A 20,316-nucleotide genomic window follows, 5' to 3' on the forward strand; every position below is an offset into this window, starting at 1 on the left:
GTCAGCCCTAACGACCCCCTCCATGGCCCGCTGCCTCGACCTGTTGATGGCCAGTTTGGCCAGGCCCAGGAGCAGACCCACGAGGAGGTCTTCAGACCTGCCCTCCCTCCTCTGTACCGGGTGCCCGAAGATCAGGAGCGTGGGACTGAAGTGCAACCAAAAGCAGAGGAGGAGGTTTTTGAGAAAATCAAAAAGGGAGTGCAAACGCCCACACCCAATATATACGTGGTCCACGGACTCCACAGCGCCACAGAACAAGCAGTTGGGCTGGAAGTCCGTGAACCACCGCAATCTGCGGTTGCAGGGGACTGCTGCGTGCAGCACCCTCCACCCCAGATCCCCGAGAGAAAGGGGGAGGACTCCCGCGTAGAGAGCCCTCCACTGGGGATCCCCACCGCCCGGTGGCAAATGGGCACGCCAAGGCGTGTCCGGACGGTGGATGAGGGAGACGAGGTGGACGGTGTGCAGCAGCAGTCGATACAGGGCCTTCCTTTTTACATCCTTGAAAGGGACAAAATTAAAATTCCGGAGGTGGCTGAGGTTGTGGGCACAGGTTCCCGCGGGAAGTACGGGACCTTGGGGCCAATGTGAAATTCCGTCTGGGCTGGGGTGAGCGCAGACGGGATCCCACCGCACACCTGAGCGTCCTCCAACTGGTGCACTACGTCGGGTCCGAGCACCGCCGTTTTAAGACATCGGATGGCGGTGGCCACGTACCGGATGTCTACCGCTGCCCTGCTCGCTATGTCCTGCGGCAGCATCCAGCCCAGGCCCCCGGCACCCAGCACGTCCCCGACCCTGGTCACCCTCGCCGCCACGGCCCTCCCCTCCGACAGCCACTCGAACCCGGGAGTACAGAGGTGCAGATTCCTGAGCAACGGCTCCCTGACGACAGCCGCTACTCCAGCCGGAGGGTAGGCGCGACGCGATTCGACCATGTTCCAGACAGTGATTAGGTCCTGGTAAAAGACAGGCAGCATCTTGAGGGCAACCTCCAAACCGTCACGGTCGATGAACAGGAGCTGCGTGTCGTAGTTGAGGTTACGCACCTGGCGGAAAAAGGAAAATTATTTTTCTGTGCGCAGGTAATCATCATTTCATTGACACTTTCCTAAGCCCAAGGTTAGGGAAAGTGCATGCTCGCTCCAAAATCACAGGATCATAGAATTAGGTGCAAGAAAAGGCCATTTGGTGCCTGGAGCTTGCTCTTCCATTCAAAAATCTTTGTTGATTAAAGTTTTGACCCATTCTGTTACCCCTGCAGTGTTATCACCACTTTGTTAGGCCCAAGCAAATTTATGTAGACTTTGTTTGGCTATTAACAAAAAAGTAAATTAAAATGTCAGCATTTATCATTTTTAGTTATACCTCCCTAATTGCACTGTAGGTGAACCAGCAACACACAGACTGCAACAATTCAAGAATGTGGCTTATTACCACCTTCACAAAGGCATTTAAGCTGATCAACAAAGAGTGAATTTGCTGAGGTTGCACAAATTCCTTGAAATAATTTTTTTAAAAGTAATGGCATGGTGAATCAGTGGTTAGCACTGCTACCTCAGTGCCAGGGGCGACCCTGGTTCGATTCCACCCTTGGGCGACTGTCTGTGTGGAGTTTGCATGTTCTCCCCGTGTCTGTGTGGGTTTCCTCTCTCCATCAAAGACGTGCAGATTAAGTGAACTGGCCAGGCTAAATTGCCATGGTGTTCAGAAATATGGAGGTTCGGTGGATTAGTCGTGGTAAATGCAGGATTGCAAAGAATAAGGTTAGTGGGCAAATGGGTTTGTGTGGGAGGGTTGATGTGGAATTGACAGGCTGAATGGCCTGCATTCACACTGTAGGGATTCTGTGATTCTATAATGAGTGGCCAATTTTGCTGGAATACCGCATTGAATCCTCCATTCACAGTTATTCACACCATTTTGGAGCAACCGTAGTTCCCTGGTGGGATGCTAGTTGTTGCTGGATTTCCTACATCGTTACCATTGCAACAAAGCTGGTTCACCAACAATAACATTCCCATGGTTTGAACAACTGGAGTCTCTTAACTCTTGAAATTAGGTGGCTGAGGGATAACTTAACAGAAACCTTTAAAATTGTAAAAGGTTTTACCAGATAAACACAGGAGAATGCTTTATTTTGCACAAGAGCAAAACCAGATCACTATAAGATAGTTACTGAGAAAAATGTAATAGCGAATTCAGAAACCATTCTTTCACCAGAGAGTGGTTAAAACAAATACAGAACTTCCTGCTGCAAGTTGTGATTAAGGTGAAGAGTATAGATACACATCGGGAGCTAAATAAGTGTTAGAGAGGGAGGGAGATAAAGGATTGTGCAAAATGTGCTAGGTAAGGAAGGATGGGAGCGGCTTACAATAAAAGCATAAATGCCAGTATCAACTTTTTAGCTTGAATACCTTGTTTCTATGCTGTATATTCTATATAAGTAGAAGACACAGACAAGATAATTGTCAAAACACTGGATGGCAGGTGAGGAAAATTGGTTTCATGCAGCAAATTATTGCAACCAGGCATGCAGAGCCTAAATGGTGGTGCAAGCAAATTCAATAGTAATTTTCAAAAGCAAATTGAATAATTTGCATAGGAATGGGTCTAACTGAATAGATCTTTTCAAAAGATTGGGACGTATGGGATAGTTCAAATGGTTCTATTCTGCAACTCCTTCCTTGTCACATTCTGACTATTTGCAATGTTTCTATCTCCTGCAGGATGAGCGAGCTGCTTTTGACATCCACGATTATGGAGTTAGAATTATGGATGCATTTGACTGTATCAGACAGAGGCGTTCATTTGCAAGCATTGTGGCTGGGAAGGAGGCATTTGAGGTGTGTCGTTATATGCTGGCCACACTGCAACTGGTGAGTGTGTTCTTCATGGGGTAGTGGGAGCAGATAAAAGTCAGGAGCTTCAAGCACCAACCAACAAAGCAACATGTAGTAATTGAAAGAAAGCTGAGTGCAAGAAAAGTGAGGACAGAACTTTGCTATAAACTAGGCAAATACTATTCAGAGATGTGATTGAAGGTAATTCGGTGAACAAAGACTGAGAAATATGTGGAGACTTAACAATGGTTAGAAATGGAGAATTTTCCATGAGTGATATTTCAGGTGAGCAGTACGAATGAATGATCCGATGTTGTTACTCCACAGAAACTTTTTTTTTTAGTGATTTCATTAAGGCTTAGTTTCAATGCCAGCTTTGCCCAATGATAACATTCCTGCCTCTGAGTTCGAAGACTGAAGGTTTAAGCCCCTAGTTGAGAGCTGTCAAACACCAGCTACGTTGACACTGAAACGCTGCAGCACCTTTTGGAGGGGTGGTACTATGGGAGTGCTACGCTGTCAGAGAAGCAACACCAAACAGGTGCTGTACTATTAGAGGGGTATTACTGGAGTGTTGCACTCATGGAGGAATCCCGCGAAAGAAGTACTGTATTGTTGGAGGATGAGAACTTTAAACTTGAGATCTCAAATGGGTTTTACTTGACTCTTAGACAATAGACAATTATCTCATTACTACTGTGGGATGGATACATAAGGCCCCTGGGTATGCCACTGCTAAGATTTTGTTTTCTTCGGTTCCTTTGGATTTATTTGTTTCCTCTAATTTGACTTGCTAAGTTCTTACCCCACCCCTGTGGTAACTTCTGCCACTGTACCTAGAGTGGACTATTCTGTCCTATTGTTTTGAGCACAGTTTCTTCACTGTCCTTTCATTAGGCCTGATTTACTTCAGTGTGGATTCTGAATGCCTGTTAGAATAATACCAAGCTTAGCTCCAGTACTGTGAATATTTACTGTCCTTCAGCTTCTCATAGTGAGCTCTGTTACTTCTCCTTTGCAGGCCAATGACTACACGGTGGACATATGGCAGAAAGAAGGGCTGTTTGAATCAGTCGACACGATGGAACTCACCCTTTTGACCAAACTAAGAGCTCACGAACGTTTCCGGACATACATGGCTCCATCCATTTCAAATAAATGAGAAGATTCACAGACCTTCACTCAACTTGTATAGTCCTCATGCTGCAAGTTTGACATTACATCCATTGTTTATGGCACATTTGGAGGAACTGTATCCATATTCCTTGCTTTATGACAGCAAGCATCTGGAACACTGACTAACAGGACGTATGTTCATGTTTCAGTGGAATGCACCACTTGCCCAAACCCTGCCCAAAACAATTCCTGGATTGTGATCATTCTCTATTTATACTTCTGTATTTGCTGTGTTCTGTACAGCTACTATCCTAGGCTGTTTTGATTATATAATGTGCCTTGTGTCACAGCATGAGGTGCAATTTACTGGCTGCATCCTGTGCAGTATTTTTATACAAACTCATGACTTTCTGATAGAAGGAAATATATTCACAATGAGCTAGCTTTCATTTTCAATGCTTGTTGAAAGGCTTATCCAGATTTGCAAAGTAGAAAATCTCTTCAATTAAGTGCTCTATCTAACCTGGTGGCAGGTGTGACATTTGTAAAGTTAGGGCTTGTCCATTTGTGTTTGGGTGAGGTTCTTGTGCAATATTTCCCTCACACCAGCTCACATGGCTTTAAGAAAACTTTGATTTTGTATTTTTTAAAAATCCAATTTTTAAAAAACATTCCTCCTCCCTGGCCCCACCTTCCTGAATGGGAAAGTGAGAATCCAGAAATGTGTATGAATTGGAATTCAATTGGATGGTAATAAATTATGCTGTGTTCTGAGGAATAATAGTGTGCCATCAGGAGCAGGTTATCACAAATCTGTACAAAGTGGAATTTTAAAAAATGTACAAATTTAAATTTTGTAGAAGTACTACAGCAAACTTGGAACTCAGTCACACTGTTTAAAACTTTTTCATCGATTTGGGATTGGAAGATCTGTGAAAATGGGAATGATTTGCCCATTTGATATTGCATACCATTAAACATAGAAGTGGACTTTTTGCCCCTTTGAGTTTGCTCTGTCTTTCTTTCATGGCCAATCTGATAACCTTCAACTCCATTCTCCTGCCTTTTCCCCATAACTTTGATTCTTTAACCATAAGGGAATCAATCTCAGCCTTGAATATTCTTAATGACTCAGCCTCAAAACAGACCTCTGTGATAAAGACTCACACAGAATCAGAGCCTTTTGAGTGAAGAAATTTCTCATCATTGTCTTAAATGTACGACCCCTTATTCTACAATTACGCTCTCTGGTCCTAGACTATCCCACAGTGGAAATATCCTTTTTTGCATCTACCCTGTTAAGCTCCCCAGGAATCTTGTATGTATTAATAAGGTAGGCTATCATTCTTCTAAACCCCAATGTGCACATGCCCAACCTACTCAACCTCTTCTCATAAAACAATCCGACCATACTTGATATCAGCCTAGTGAATCTTCATTGGACTGTCTCCAATGCCAGTGTATCCTTCCTGAGATAAGGGGCCCAAAACTTTAATCATTCCATAGCTGGAATACTATACTGCTTTGTACAGTTTTAGCAAAACTTCCCTATTTTTATATTCCATTCCCTTTGATATTAAGGACAACATTCTATTTGACTTTTGTATTACCTGCTGATTATGGATGCTGGCTATTTGTGATTCATGGTCAAGGACTCCTAAATTCTTATGTTCTTTGGTCTTCTGCAGTCTTTTTCCATTTAAATAAAATTCAGTTTACCTATTCTTCCTGTCAAAATGCACAAACTTACATAGCTCCACATTGTATTCCATCTGCCAAGCTTTTGCCCATTCACTTAATCCGTTCATATCCTTCTGCACACTGTCATCCTCACCACTTGTCTTCCCCCTTTTGTGTCAATCTGCAAGCTTGGTTATTACACATTCAGTTTCCTCATCCAAGTCATTAATGTATTTTGTAAATAATCATGGCCCCATCACTGATTCCTGTGGCACACCACTAATTACATGTTACCAAACTGAAAATGTCACCCATATCCTAACACACACTTCTTTTATTTAGCTAAGCCTCTATCCAGGTTAATATACTATTTTCAGCACCTTATTAAGTAGACTAATGTGTGGTACCTTAACACCTAAAATTCCAAATGTATTACATCCACTGCTTTTTTATCTTGCTTGTTGCCACCTCAAGAATTCTAGTAAATTTGTCAGGTATGATTTCCCTTCACAAAACCATGTTTACTGTGCTTGACCATATTGTACACTTCTAAATGATCTGCTGCTGCATCTTTTATAACACTCTAATATTTTCCCAAAAAAAAAACAATGAGCTAACAGCCATGTAGTTACCTGTTTTTTTTGTTTCCCACCCTTTATAAATAAAGGAGCTAGAATATTATCCTATTAGTTGTTAGTTTTGTATTGGGCCTCTGAGGGGGGAGCCCTGCGATTCCTAGCAATCAAGCATACAACAGCTGGAAGTTTTACCTTTTGGAATGTGGTGAGGGTAAAACTGGAAATGTTATATAATAAATTGGGATGCACAGCAGAAAATCTCAAAGGCATGTAATTTCCCTTCTGACCCAGTGCAGTGCAAGTGAACCTTTGGCCCTCTGCCTTTACTTCCAGGGAAACAGAATTAATGCTTTCCTTTCACATTGTGTCACTAACTTGCACTACACAAATGAAATACAATTTCACTGCTTAATGTTACTAATGAAATCTTTACTGCAGAGCGAGAGCAAAAGATTGAGAGTAATTGGGTTGAAGGAGATTAGAGATATGGAATGCTATTAGTTGTTTGATATGTATCTTCATGTACATTTTCCCCTTGGATAAGTGTTGGATCATGTCAGAAGCAATCATTCCACAGTTCATACGTTCTGAAGTGTAACTTGATTCTGGAGCTTCTGGCTCAGAAGCAGGCATGCTACCGACTGAGCTACAAGACTTCCATGGGCAGGGCTATGAAGTAATTTGAAAAGAAGGTTGAAAGTTTTAAGTGCTAACAGAAAATGGTGAAGAAATGCAGCAGGTCTGGTAGTATCTATTGAAGATGGTCATTGCCAGGCGCTTGTCTGGCAAGAATGTAATTTGGCAGTTGGCAGCTCAAACATGGATTTTATCCTGGTCTGGTTGCATTTGGACATGGACTGTTTCAGTGTTTGTGGAGTCACAAATACTGCTGAACTGCATACTGGGGAAGTCAATCTGGGTGTTCCCCAACAGGAAACCCTGAATGAATTAGGACATACACAACCTGCTAAAATCCAAGCGTGAGGCCTTCAGATCAGAAGACCCTCTCAAATATAAGGAATCCAACTATGACTTTTGCAGAGTCATTAAGACAGCCAAGGACCAATACTGATCCAAACTAGAGACCCAGACACACCTGGTGACTATGGTAATGACATCACAGGTTCTAAAAAGAGACAGTGCAAGATAGCAGATGATGACACATCCCTCCCAGATCATCTCAATGCCTCTATGTTCGCTTTGAGCAGAAATTTGGTGGAGAGGTAACACCTATTCTGACATGTCCTTACGAATCTATCCCAACAGTCATTGTACCAGAGGTCAGATCAGTTTTCTTTCATGTGAATCCAAGGAAAGCAATGGAACCAGACAGTGTACCAAGCTGTGCACTGGCACTGAGAGTATGCACAGATCAAAGGGCAGAGGTCTTCTTAGACAACTTCAACCTGTCCCTGCAGCAGGCCACTGTCCCTCCCTTTTTCAAGAGGGCCAACATCATCTCTGTGCCAAAGAAGGCTCATGCAGCATGTCTCAATGGCTCCTGCTTAGTGGCCCTACCTTTGGTGGTCATGAAGTGCTTTGAAAGGCTGGTCATGGCATTAATCAACTCCAGGCTCCCCACTACTCTTGACACACTCCAATTTGCCTATTGGACCAACAGATTCACATCAGATGCAATATCACTTGCCCTTCACTCTTCCCTAGAACATCATGACACCAAGAACAGCTACATAAGAATCTTATTCATTGACTACAGTTCAGCCTTCAACACTATTATCCCCTCGAGACTGATTACTAAACTTAGTGATCTCGAACTAAGCCCCACTCTGCAATTCGATCGTCAGGTTCCTGACCCACAGGCCACAATCAGTGAAGATTGGGGACAATATTTCATCCTAACCCTCCACACTGCAGCCCCCAGGGATGCGTACTCAGCCCCCTACTGTACTCACTGTATACCCATGACTGCATCACCAAATACCATTTACAAGTTCGTTGATGACACCACCACAGTCTGTCAAGTCTCAGATGGCAATGAAACAGACTACAGACAGGAGGTGGAAGACCTGGAAAAATGGGGCACTGAGAACAACCTAGCTCTGAATGCTGGCAAAACCAAGGAACTCATTATTGACATTCGGCAGAATGTTACTCATGCCCCCCCACCACACACACTAACAGCACAAAGGTGGAACAAGTGGAGATTGTCAAGCTCCTGGGAGCGGTCATCCACAACAAGCTTTCTTGGACTGTTCATTTGGACACACTGGTTACAAACGCCAAATAACATCTCTTCTTCCTCAGGCAGCTGAGGAAATTTGGCATGACTGTGAATACCCTTGCCAACTTTTATAGGTGCACCATTGAGAGCATTCTGTCTGGATGTATCACTATCTGGTATGGCAACTGTACCATTCAAGATCTGAGATGGTTACAGAAAGTGGTGAACTTGGTCCAGATGATCACAAAAGCCAACCTTCCATCTACAGAATCTATCTACCAGGCCTGCAGTCAAGGAAAAGCCACCAGCATTCTTAAAGATCCAACTCACCCTGGCAATGTTTTTCTACAACCTCTACCAATGGGGAGAGGGTACAGAAGCCTGAAAACATCTACCAGCCGGTTTCACAACAGTTTCTACCCTACTGTTGTTAGAATACTGAATGGACTCTCAAACTCTTAACATTCGCCTGTACCTTTTATTTTTGCTGCTGTTTATCTATTATTTACTATCTATGCTACTTAACTATGTGATCTGCCTGTACTGCTTGCAAGACAAAGCCTTTCACTGTGCCTCAGTACGAATGTCAATAAATTCAATTCAATTCAGCTTTGTGCAATCATCCTCTCTCTTCTGACCTTTATAAAAAAAAGGGTGGGTCATTGATGAAGCAGTTGCAGATGTTTGGGCCTAGGACACTTGCCTGAAGTACTCCTGCAGACATGTCCTGCAGCTGAGATGAGTGAACTCAAGCAACCACAATTATTTTCCTTTGTACCAAGTATGACACTCACCAGCAGAACTTTTCTCCTGATTCCTATTGACTCGTTTTACTGAGGCTCCTGTTAACACTTAAGCCTGGAAGCATCAGCATTGGGCAGGTTAATGAGATGATGCCAAGTTTTTTCCTTTGGTTGGATCCCTCACCATCTACTCCATGCCCACTCCAGCAGCTATGTCATTTAGGAATTGACCAGACTGGTCAGTAGTGGCACTACTGGTTCCAAGCTTAGTGATGGACATTCAAGTTCCCATTACCAGAGTGCTGTCTCCAAGTGGCATTCAATATCGAGTATGAATTCATCAGCTAAGGTGCATGGTAGATGGTAATCAGCTGAAATGTTCCTTCTCCATGTTTGACCTGATGCCATGAAACACCATGGGAGTCTAGAGTTAATGTTGAAAGCTTCCAGGGCAACTCTTCCCCTCACCTCATCACTGTGCTGCCATCTCAGCTGGATCTCTCCTGCCAATTGGACTGAGGTGATGGTAGCATAGTGTGAAACATAAGGGGTACAATTTTGTGTATATATCTGTGTCAGACTATTGCTTGAAAGGTCTATGAGATAGCTCTCCCAATTTTGGCACTCGGAGGAGGACTTCACAGGTTTAACAGAGTTGAGTTTGTTACTGTTGTTTCCAGTATGCAGATAGGTGCCAGCTGATCTTTCCAGAGTCAATCCTTTGAGATTTATTCTCAGTTTGATACTAATGAGTGGCAAACTAGACCATTTCAGAGGGAAGTTGTCTATTTACCTGTAATAAATCATAATTAAGTACAGAAACTTAGGTCTGAAAATCAAGAAAATTGGAAAATTGTGCAGACTTCCATAAAACCTTTAATGTTGGAGATGACTTCAGGAACAGCAAGACTTGATTTTTACTACCCCAGTGAAAACATTGCTAGAGGTCACCAATTACATTTTTTTGTTGTTCAGTTTAGATGCTGCCAGGATTCTTTGACTGATGATCTCATTATAGCCGTGGTGCAACTACGGATAAAAGAACTGAATTCGAGCAGTGAGTGACTGATCTTGTATCTAGGCAATATTTAATCTTGAATCTGCTTATGTAATTCTTTCAGGTAGTGCTTTCCCGATTTTAACTGAATCTCTGAAAATAAAGTCATGGCCTCTTATTGTTTAGTCAACTACCTTCAGACCATGCTTCTAGTTATTGACAGTTCTGCTATCAGATGGTTTCATTTTATTCACTAACAAAGCCATTTACAACAATGAATAATATTCATAAATCTCTTTAAACTAGCTTCTCCGCTCTTTCAACATACAACCGAGGTTCTTCATCTTCATACTATTCTTATTGAACCTTCTTCAAAGCCTTAAATATCCTTTACAAATTGCATTAACCACAAACTCCGGCTGAGGACTAACTGATGTTTCAAAGAGGATATATCATATCTTCCATGCCATTGTACTCCAGTCCTAAACATAAAGCTAAGAATTCCATATGCTCTCAAGTTGTCCTGCTGCCTTCAAGGTCTCTGTTCTATAACCCCCATTTTGGTCATATTGCTACTTGTCATTCTGCCTATATATCTCAGCAGTAGCCTTTGCCTTCACAGATCATCTTTTTTGAGGCTGAACTGCTTGCCCTTCCTTTGACTACTATTCATACATTTAGTGTTCCCAATTTTTATCACTTGTTAATCTTCTCATTCCTCCAGCCTGAATTACTTTAAAGAACTCCTCTGTACTTTTTATTTTCTCTTGGTTCCTTAGTGTCTCCATACTAACAAGAACAATTCCATTTTCTCTAGCTCCTCCTTATGTACAACTCTCGTAAAACATTTCAAACCCTCCCAAAGGTCTTCAGATCTTTCCTAAACATAAACTAGGAGCAGTAGGCCATTCAGTCTTTTGAGCCTATTCCACTCTCAAAATGATTACAACTCATCCTCTATCTCAATGCATAGTGCCATTTTCTCCCCATACCCCTTGCCTTTAAAATCTAAAAAATTATCTAAAATGGACTGCCTAGAATTAAATATAATACTTCAATCAAACAACTATTTGAAAATTTTAGAAGGAATAGACAGAGAAGCCACTTCCAATTTAATAAAATTTATTTTGATAACTTATTTTCATTTAGAATTTTCAGCTATGGAAAGGTGCCCTTTAATTGAGTAAAATTACAGGAATATATTGGAATACTTTAGATCACAGCACCTTTCGATTACGCCTTGTCCTTTGTTCTTTACCTTCTTGGTGAGGATAAATCTCTGCTGTAGTCTGGCACTGCTAGTGCCATATTTTGCCTTACTCCTCGAACTTCTACATAATTCATCATTTTACTTCATATCTGTTCTCAATTTTCTAAGGATGAAAATGGTCATTACATAAATGCGTCATATACTAGCTGATCAAGTCGACATTGTCAATGGTGGTTTTAATACATTCAGAATTACATTGAAATAATTTGTCAGAATGACAGAAGAATTGCTTTAACTGTTGTTTAGACTGTTCTGACTTAATTGAGATCTCCCACCTTGCTGCTGTCCATGCTGATCCTGTTGTAAATAGCTGCAACACAGGCAATAATATCTATAATGAAGGTTTGATTCAGTTGAAAATATTAACAAAATACAGACTCTGTTTTAAAAGTCCATTCATGAGAGGAGCTGTGATCCATCTATTATTGATGTAGTACTGAGGAAATGTGCACTGTTAGAAGTGCTATCTTTTGCAGAAGCCACCTCATGTGAACAATTTCATTGAAAAGCAATCAATATTCATCACTCAATCAATATTATTAAAAAGCATTATCTGGACATAATCAAATCACTTTGTAGGAGCTTAATATAAATAAATTGGCTGCTGCCTTTTCGACATGGAACATTTAAATGTACCCCCTGCTTCGGGCTGACCCGAGGCAATCAAAGGTACAATATAAATGAATATCTTTCTTCTTGAATTGTTTTGGAAGTTAATGAGTATGTTGGCATATTAAAATTAGGATTCAGCACAGCACCATTCCAAACAGTTACAGTGGAATTTATTAAAGGGGTATACAATCACCGTTCCCAGACATGCATATACAGACACTCACTTATACAAGTGTGCAACAGCAATTCACCCTCTGATTACTGAATGGATCCTGCACTGAAATGTAGGTGGACATCCAGATTTTCAACAAGCATTAAATAAAGGATAATTCATCATCATGCACAAGATTTAAAATCCCACCAGCTAATTAAACTTTAGAAGTCACACGACATCAGGTTATAGTCCAACAGGTGTATTTGAAATCACAAGTTGACCGACTGAATAGTTTTGGAATACTTGTTACTTTGCTTAGATCTCAGGCATGCAACTTATACCTATTATGCTATTCCAGTCGTTTGGTTTGTCTCCAGTACCAGCTTATTTTTAATTTTTGTAATTATCTCTGCCTCAATTAATCAGATTATAGGTCATCCCTTCACTTGCTATTCAGTTGTTGACACTTTACTCACACTGTCTGACACTTTCAATCAGCTGTAGAGACTTATTCAGCCTGTCAACACTCCATGCACACCATTTAATCTCTGCTTATAAATTCTGTGCCTGTGTTCTTTTCCTTACTTCACCTGATTAAGGAGCAGTGCTCTAAAAGCTGTGATTTCAAATAAACCTATTTGACTATAATCTGGTATCGTGTGACTTCTGACCTTATCCAACACTGGCACCTCCACGTCCTAATTAAACTTAAAGGTCCCATTCTATTGATTTGTGAGCATGATTTGAACAGTTGTGAGCATGGATAGCGTCAAAGGGCTAAATATATGTCTGTCACGGTGAGGCTGGTGAACATACTTTAACAAATTCCATGCCTGCAACTGATGCCAGCACAAACTTTCTCTAAGAATCTCCATTCATCAACTGAAGAGATCAACATAGTTCTTCATGTGGCTGCGGATACTCTCAGCAATTTCCTGGTCATTTTTGCTGCGATTGTAGTAATCTGTTAAAAGCCCATCTGGATTTAGAAGGTAAATTATGATGGTATGATCGACAATGTAGTCATTGTCTTCATCCTTGGGGCCAGCACTGTAGTATACTCGGAATGCCTTTCCCAAATCCTTGATCTGCTCTGGGGTCCCAGTCAACCCGATCATGCGAGAATGGAAATCCTTGATATACTTCGCCATTTCCTCCACTCCGTCTCTCTCTGGATCCACTGTGATAAAGATGGGTTGGACTGGAGTTGGTGCTCTGTCCTTGTCTAAAATCTGCACAACACTGGACATCTTGTCCAGCTCATCAGGGCAGATGTCAGGGCAGTGGGTGAACCCAAAGTAAAGGAGAACCCACTTGCCAAAGAAGTCCTTCTTGGTTCTAGATTTTCCAGTGTGATCCAGCAAATTGAAGTCACCTTGACCCAGTGCTAATTTCTTTAGCTGCTCCTGTCGTTTCACCTTTTCCTGCTGCTTCTTTTCCAAGTAGACATAGTACCACAAGCCCATTACTGCAGACCCAAAGAAGCATGTCACCATGAACTTGGACCACAGACTGATCTGAGGGCTCCTTGAGCTTCTGTCTGAGGCAGACTGTGAAAATAATCTGTGGGGCAGGAAGGTCGGGCAGCCAAGGCTAATGTGCACAAGTGGTAGAGAGGAAAGGCCAGGCAAATTGTGAGCCATCAATAGCCTTCCCTGAATTTGGAAATGTGGCTTCTCTCTCATGGGCTGACTTGATGCTTTACAGATTGTTAATTGTGGATTGACTTGCAAACTTGCCAATGGATAATTTGGATCAGTTCCATTGATCTGAGATGATGGAATAGCTAATGTTTCAATAATCAATCCCATTTCATTGGTGTAGAAACAATATGACTGGTTAGAGCCCCAATGGTTTATCTTTTGGTTGCAATCAGTGATTATAGATGTAGACTGTAAATGCCATCCCTTACTTCCTGCGATCCTGAGAGTTTTCATCCCTGAGTGTCCATTACTCAGGCACCTAGCATGTCTCAGGGCCAATCCACCACTTCTGCCCACATGTGAACTCCCAGACCTCAAGAAGCTGACACTGCCCCGCAGGCGTTGCCAGCATGAATTGTGGCCCTTCACGATCATTGCAGCAAACCTGTAGTGAAAGGAAAGAGCTCAGAGACCAATCAAAACACACCATTCCCCCCTACTGATCCAACCTTGAGAGAAAAACACCCACATTCCAGGCTGGTTCAGCTCCTGGTAGCCCCTGCCCTGCCCAGGTAGCTGATTGAGGGGCTCCATGATATCAAGACTCTTTCCCATCTCAATTCCCCGCTCCCCTCCATTTTCTGCACCCCTTCGCATCTCATCCCTCCCCATTCCCTATTCTGTACCCTTCACCCACACCCCCATCCACTCTGCAACCTCTTCCTCCTCTAACATCCACTGCCTCCTCCTGTCTTCCATCCTCTCGTCTCCTCCTCTTCCCTAACCCTCACTCCAACTTGCCCTTCTTCTTTCCCTTCATCTCCATATACCCCCTCCCCATTACCCCCATCACTACAATCTCACCTTCCCCATTACCCCCCTCTCCATAACCCCCACCCCCATATCTCCCTGCCCCCTATTACTCCATCTCCATATCCCCCACCCCTATTACCCCATCTCCATATCCCCCACCCCTATTACCCCATCTCCATATTCCCACCCCCTATTACCCCATCCCCATACACCCCCCACCCTCTATGACCCCATCCCCATACCCCCACCCTCTATGACCCCATCTCCATATCCCCCACCCCATTATCCCCATCTCCATATCCACCGCCTCATTAACCCCATCTCCATATCCCCCACCCCTATTACCCCATCTCCACATCCCCCACCCCTATTACCCCATCTCCATATCCCCCACCCCTATTACCCCATCTCCATATCCCCCACCCCTATTACCCCATCTCCATATTCCCACCCCCTATTACCCCATCCCCATACAACCACCCACCCTCTATGACCCCATCCCCATACCTCCACACCCTCTATGACCCCATCCCCATACCCCCACCCTCTATGACCCCCATCTCCATAACCCCACCCCATTATCCCCATCTCCATATCCACTGCCTCATTAGCCCCATCTCCATATCCCTCACCCCCCTATTACCCCATCTCAAATCCCCCACCCCCTATTAACCCATCTCAAATCCCCCAGCCCTATTACCCCATCTCAAATCCCCCACCCCCTATTACCCCATCTCAAATCCCCCACCCCCTATTACTCCATCTCAAATCCCCCACCCCCTATTACCCCATCTCCATATCCCCCACCCCCTATTATGCCATTTCCATATCCTCCACCCCCTATGACCTCATCTCCATATCCCCCACCCCCTATGACTCCATCTCCATATCCCCCATCCCCAATGACCCCATCCCCATATCCCCCACCCTCTATGACCCCATCTCCATTTACCCCACCCCCATATCACTCCATCCCTTTATACCCCACCCCCTATGACCCCATCTCCATATCCCTCACCCCTATTACCCCATCTCAAATCCCCCACCCCCTATTACCCCATCTCCATATCCCCCACCCCCTATTATGCCATTTCCATATCCTCCACCCCCTATGACCCCATCTCCATATCCCCCACCCCCTATGACCCCATCTCCCTATCCCCCACCTCCTATGACCCCATCTCCCTATCCCCCACCTCCTATGACCCCATCTCCCTATCCCCCACCTCCTATGACGCCATCTCCCTATCCCCCACCCCCATCTCCATATCCCCCATCCCCAATGACCCCATCCCCATATCCCCCACCCTCTATGACCCCATCTCCATATACCCCACCCCCATGACCCCAACCCCATATCACTCCATCCCTTTATACCCCACCCCCTATGACCCCATCTCCATACCCCCCACCCCCTATGACCCCATCTTCATACCCCCCACCCCCTATGACCCCATCTTCATACCCCCCCACCCCCTATGACCCCATCCCCATATCCCCCACCCCCTATGACCCCATCCCCATCCCCTATTACCCCATCCCCATACCCCCCACCCCTATTACCCCATCTTCATACCCCCATCACCTATTACCCATCCCCATGTCCCCCACCCTCTATGACCCCATCCCCCCCACCCCCATCTCCATATCCCCCGCCCCTATGACCCCATCCCCATATCCCCCACCCCTATGACTCCATCCCCATATCCCCCACCCCCTATAACCCCACCCCCTATGACCCCATCCCCATGACCCCATCCCCATATCCCCCACTCCCTATGATCCCATCCCCATACCCCCCACCCCTATGACCTCATCCCCATATCCCCCACCCCCTATGAGCCCATCCCCATATCCCCCACTCCCTATGATCCCATCCCCATACCCCCCACCCCCATGACCCCATCTTCATACCCCCATTACCTATTAGCCCATCTTCATACCCTCCATCACTTATTACCCCATCCCCATACCCTCCACCCCTATGACCCCATCTTCATACCCCCATCACCTATTACCCCATACCTATACCCCCCACCCTCTATGACCCCATCCCCATTTCCCCCACCCCCATGACCCCAACCCCATATCTCCCACCCCCTATGACCCTATCCTCCTATCCCGCACCACCTATTACCCCAACTCCATATCCCCATCCCCAGTGACCCCCATCTCCATATCTCCCACCCCCTATCACCCCATCCCCATATCCCCCACCACTTATTACCCCATCCCCATATCCCCACCCCTATGACCCCATCTCCATATCCCCCACCCCTACGACCACATCTCCATATCCCCCACCCCCTATTACCCCATCTCCATATCCCCCACCCCTACGACCCCATCTCCATATCCCCCACCCCCATGTCCCCCACCACTTATTACCTCATCCCCATATCCCCACCCCCTATGACCCCATCTCCATATCCCCCACCCCCTATTACCCCATCCCCATATCCCCCCACCCCTATTACCCCATCCCCATATCCCCACCCCTATGACCCCATCTCCATATCCCCCACCCCTACGACCACATCTCCATATCCCCCACCCCCTATTACCCCATCTCCATATCCCCCACCCCTACGACCCCATCTCCATATCCCCCACCCCCATGTCCCCCACCACTTATTACCTCATCCCCATATCCCCACCCCCTATGACCCCATCTCCATATCCCCCACCCCCTATTACCCCATCCCCATATCCCCCCACCCCTATTACCCCATCTCCATATCCCCCACCCCTATTACCCCATCTCCATATCCCCCCACCCCTATTACCCCATCCCCATATCCCCCCACCCCTATTACCCCATCCCCATATCCCCCCACCCCTATTACCCCATCTCCATATCCCCCACCCCCTATGACCCCATCCCCATATCCCCCCACCCCATGACCCCATCTCCATATCCCCCACCCCCTATGACCCCATGCCCATATCCCCCCACCCCTATGACCCCATCTCCATATCCCCCACCCCCTATGACCCCATCTCCAAATCCCTCTACCCCCATTACCCTGTAACTCCCCACCCCTTATTACCCCCATCCCCATATTCTCCCAGCCCGTTTTACCCCATTCCCCATATCAGCACATCTCCTGATCCCTGCACCCCCATTACCCTATCTCCATATTCCCTCATCCCTCCCCGCTCCCCGACCCCCGCCGCCATTTTCCCGGGTACCTCTCCTTCCGTGGCTCCAAGGAACTACAGATCCCATCGGGCCTTACAACCCGCGCATGCGCGGCGCCAGAGGCGAGGACCCGGATGCAGGGGAGAGGTGAGAACAGGAAACCCCACAGACAGAGAGAGAGAGAGAGAGGGGTACAACAATGTAATGTTACAGTAAACACAGAAATTCAAAACATAAATACAGAGAAACTGCTGAAATCCAAATCAAACACAGAAAGTACTGCAGGAACCCAGCAGCTCTATCTGTGGAGAGAAAATATAGTTAACCATTCCAATCCAGTGCCCATCTTGAGTTTTTCCAACACCCAAACCCCTAGAGACTGAAAACCTTGAAACCCCAGGAATCTGAATCTTAAAATTTCAACTCTTTGACTGCATAAACCTCAAAAAACCTAATTTCTAAATCCCTAAGCACTGATGCCTCAGCCCTCAAAATCTAAAGAACCAAAGATCCTATACCCCAGGATTGTTAAAACCTTTAGAGCTCATGTTACACAGCCATATAGAGTTTGCAGCCCTTCTATTGTTTGAAGGGGCTGCTGTTCAATTTGTGGCTACAGTTCACTTCCACACTCCTAAGCTTTGGCCACCCAGTGAACAGAAGACCTCCTCTTGGAACTGTTCTTATACGTATTCCTGATAGAAGGGCTTTTGCCCGAAATGTCGATTTTACTGCTCCTCGGATGCTGCCTGAACTGCTGTGCTCTTCCAGCACCACTGGTCCAGAATCCATTAACAATTCAGGCAGAGGGTGGTGGAGCAGTCTGCAATTTCCTTGGACAGTTAACCTACTGTGTCCACCAAAGGGTTTTTCCAATTAGCTGGATCCAAGAGGAGTGAAATGCATTATCACATCGGGACTATCACTTCGATTTACTTGACCTCCTTAAAATTTCATTTGTTACAGGTATATCAGTGATAACTCCCCCAGAAGGGGCAATTAGCTGTAAAATCTTGGCAACCTTCTGGTTGGATAAAAATGCCAAACATGTCTTCCTGGCTAAACTGGAATGCTCTGTATTATTCCAAATTAAATCGAGGAGGACTTGTCTATTCTGTCATTCCAGCTTGGAAAAATTCTTACTATCCGCTGTGTCACTTGGGAACAGAACATCTATTTGACCTTGTGTCCATTTCATTTTCCACATGCTTGCTCTTATGCACATATGCCCCCTAATTTATACATATGAACCTAGTCTCATGATCCTAAAAGGAGGAGCACACTGGTATCAGGCTCCACTATTCTACAAGCTGTTAAGAATGTACAAATGACATGTTGAATCTCTAAGACTTTGATTGCTATTTAAAACAAAAGGAAATTAATTCCAGATTTCATCAATCAGCAAAAAACCTTGTATTATAAGCAACTTTATCTTGTAACAAGTGACAATACAAATTATTAACTATTATAACATATATTTAAACAATATCCTCTTTAAACCCAGACACATATACATTCAATCACAAACAAGATGGACAAGATAAACAGTTCGGAAGAAGTATCATGGATGGAAAAATCAATGAGTAACAAGAAACAAATTCTGTGGATCAAGTGTCTAAACTACAAGAATGGAATGAGGAGATTTTCTCACAATTCCTTTGGCTTAGTGAGATGATATTACATTATTGTCGACTGCAAATTGATAGAAGATCCTTAATTCTGCAGCCAGTCACTTGAACCTAGGTCTTTACTTAAGTTAGAAGTTCTTAACACTGGAACCCCCCCAGGGGTGCATCCTCAACCCCCTACCGTACTTACTGTATACCCATGACTGCATTGTCAAATACGAGACTAATGCCATTTACAAGTTCGCTGATGACACCACCACAGTCTGTCGAATCTCAGATGGCAAAGAAACAGACTACAGACGGGAGGTGGAAGACCTGGAAAAATGGTGCACTGAGAACAACCTAGCTCTCAATGCCAGCAAAACTAAGGAACTCATTATTGACATTTGGCGGGATGTTACTCAGGCCCCCCTACACATTAACAGCACAAAGGTGGAACAAGTGGAGAGTGTCAAGCTCCTGGGATTGGTCATCCACAACAAGCTTTCTTGGACTGTTCATGTGGACGCACTGGTTACAAACGCCCAACAACATCTCTTCTTCCTCAGAAAGCTGAGGAAATTTGGCATGATGGCGAATATCCTTGCCAACTTTTATAGGTGTGCCATCGAGAGCATTCTGCCTGGATGTATCACTACCTGGTATGGCAACTGCACCATTCAAGATTGGAGACAGTTACAGAGTGTGGTGAACTTGGCCTGGACAATCACAAAGGCCAATCTTCCATCTACAGAACCCATCTACCAGGCCTGCTGTCAAGGAAATGCCGCTAGCATTCTCAAAGATCCATCCCATCCTGGTAATGTTTTTTTACAACCTCTAACATCGGGGAGAAGGTACAGAAGCCTGAACACATCCACCAGCCAGCTTCATAACAGTTTCTACCCTACTGTTGTTAGAATACTGAATGGA

At 44.7% G+C, this 20,316-nt stretch overlaps 2 protein-coding genes across 6 annotated transcripts in view; one reads left to right on the forward strand and one right to left on the reverse strand.

The window, feature by feature from the left end:
* Window positions 1-9,010, forward strand: part of ncaph2 (non-SMC condensin II complex, subunit H2) — a 38,866-nt gene extending 29,856 nt beyond the window's left edge. For all 5 annotated transcript variants that reach the window (XM_072562742.1, XM_072562740.1, XM_072562743.1 and 2 more), the window contains exons 20-21: window positions 2,733-2,882; window positions 3,868-9,010. In XM_072562742.1, the coding sequence (XP_072418843.1) occupies window positions 2,733-2,882; window positions 3,868-4,008 (291 nt within the window). In that variant the 3' untranslated portion in view covers window positions 4,009-9,010. The remainder of the gene's footprint in view (window positions 1-2,732; window positions 2,883-3,867) is intronic.
* Window positions 9,011-11,303: 2,293 nt separating this feature from the next.
* sco2 (synthesis of cytochrome C oxidase 2) lies at window positions 11,304-14,493 on the reverse strand. The gene is made up of 2 exons (XM_072562746.1): window positions 14,351-14,493; window positions 11,304-14,266 (listed from the first exon to the last, which is right to left on the reverse strand). Exons 1-2 carry the CDS (start codon window positions 14,491-14,493, stop codon window positions 13,057-13,059), a joined length of 1,353 nt encoding a protein of 450 aa, XP_072418847.1. The 3' UTR covers window positions 11,304-13,056.
* Between the last annotated feature and the right edge of the window lie 5,823 nt (window positions 14,494-20,316).

This window comes from Chiloscyllium punctatum, chromosome 44 (genome assembly GCF_047496795.1).
Source record: "Chiloscyllium punctatum isolate Juve2018m chromosome 44, sChiPun1.3, whole genome shotgun sequence".
Classification (NCBI taxonomy): Eukaryota; Metazoa; Chordata; class Chondrichthyes; order Orectolobiformes; family Hemiscylliidae; genus Chiloscyllium; species Chiloscyllium punctatum.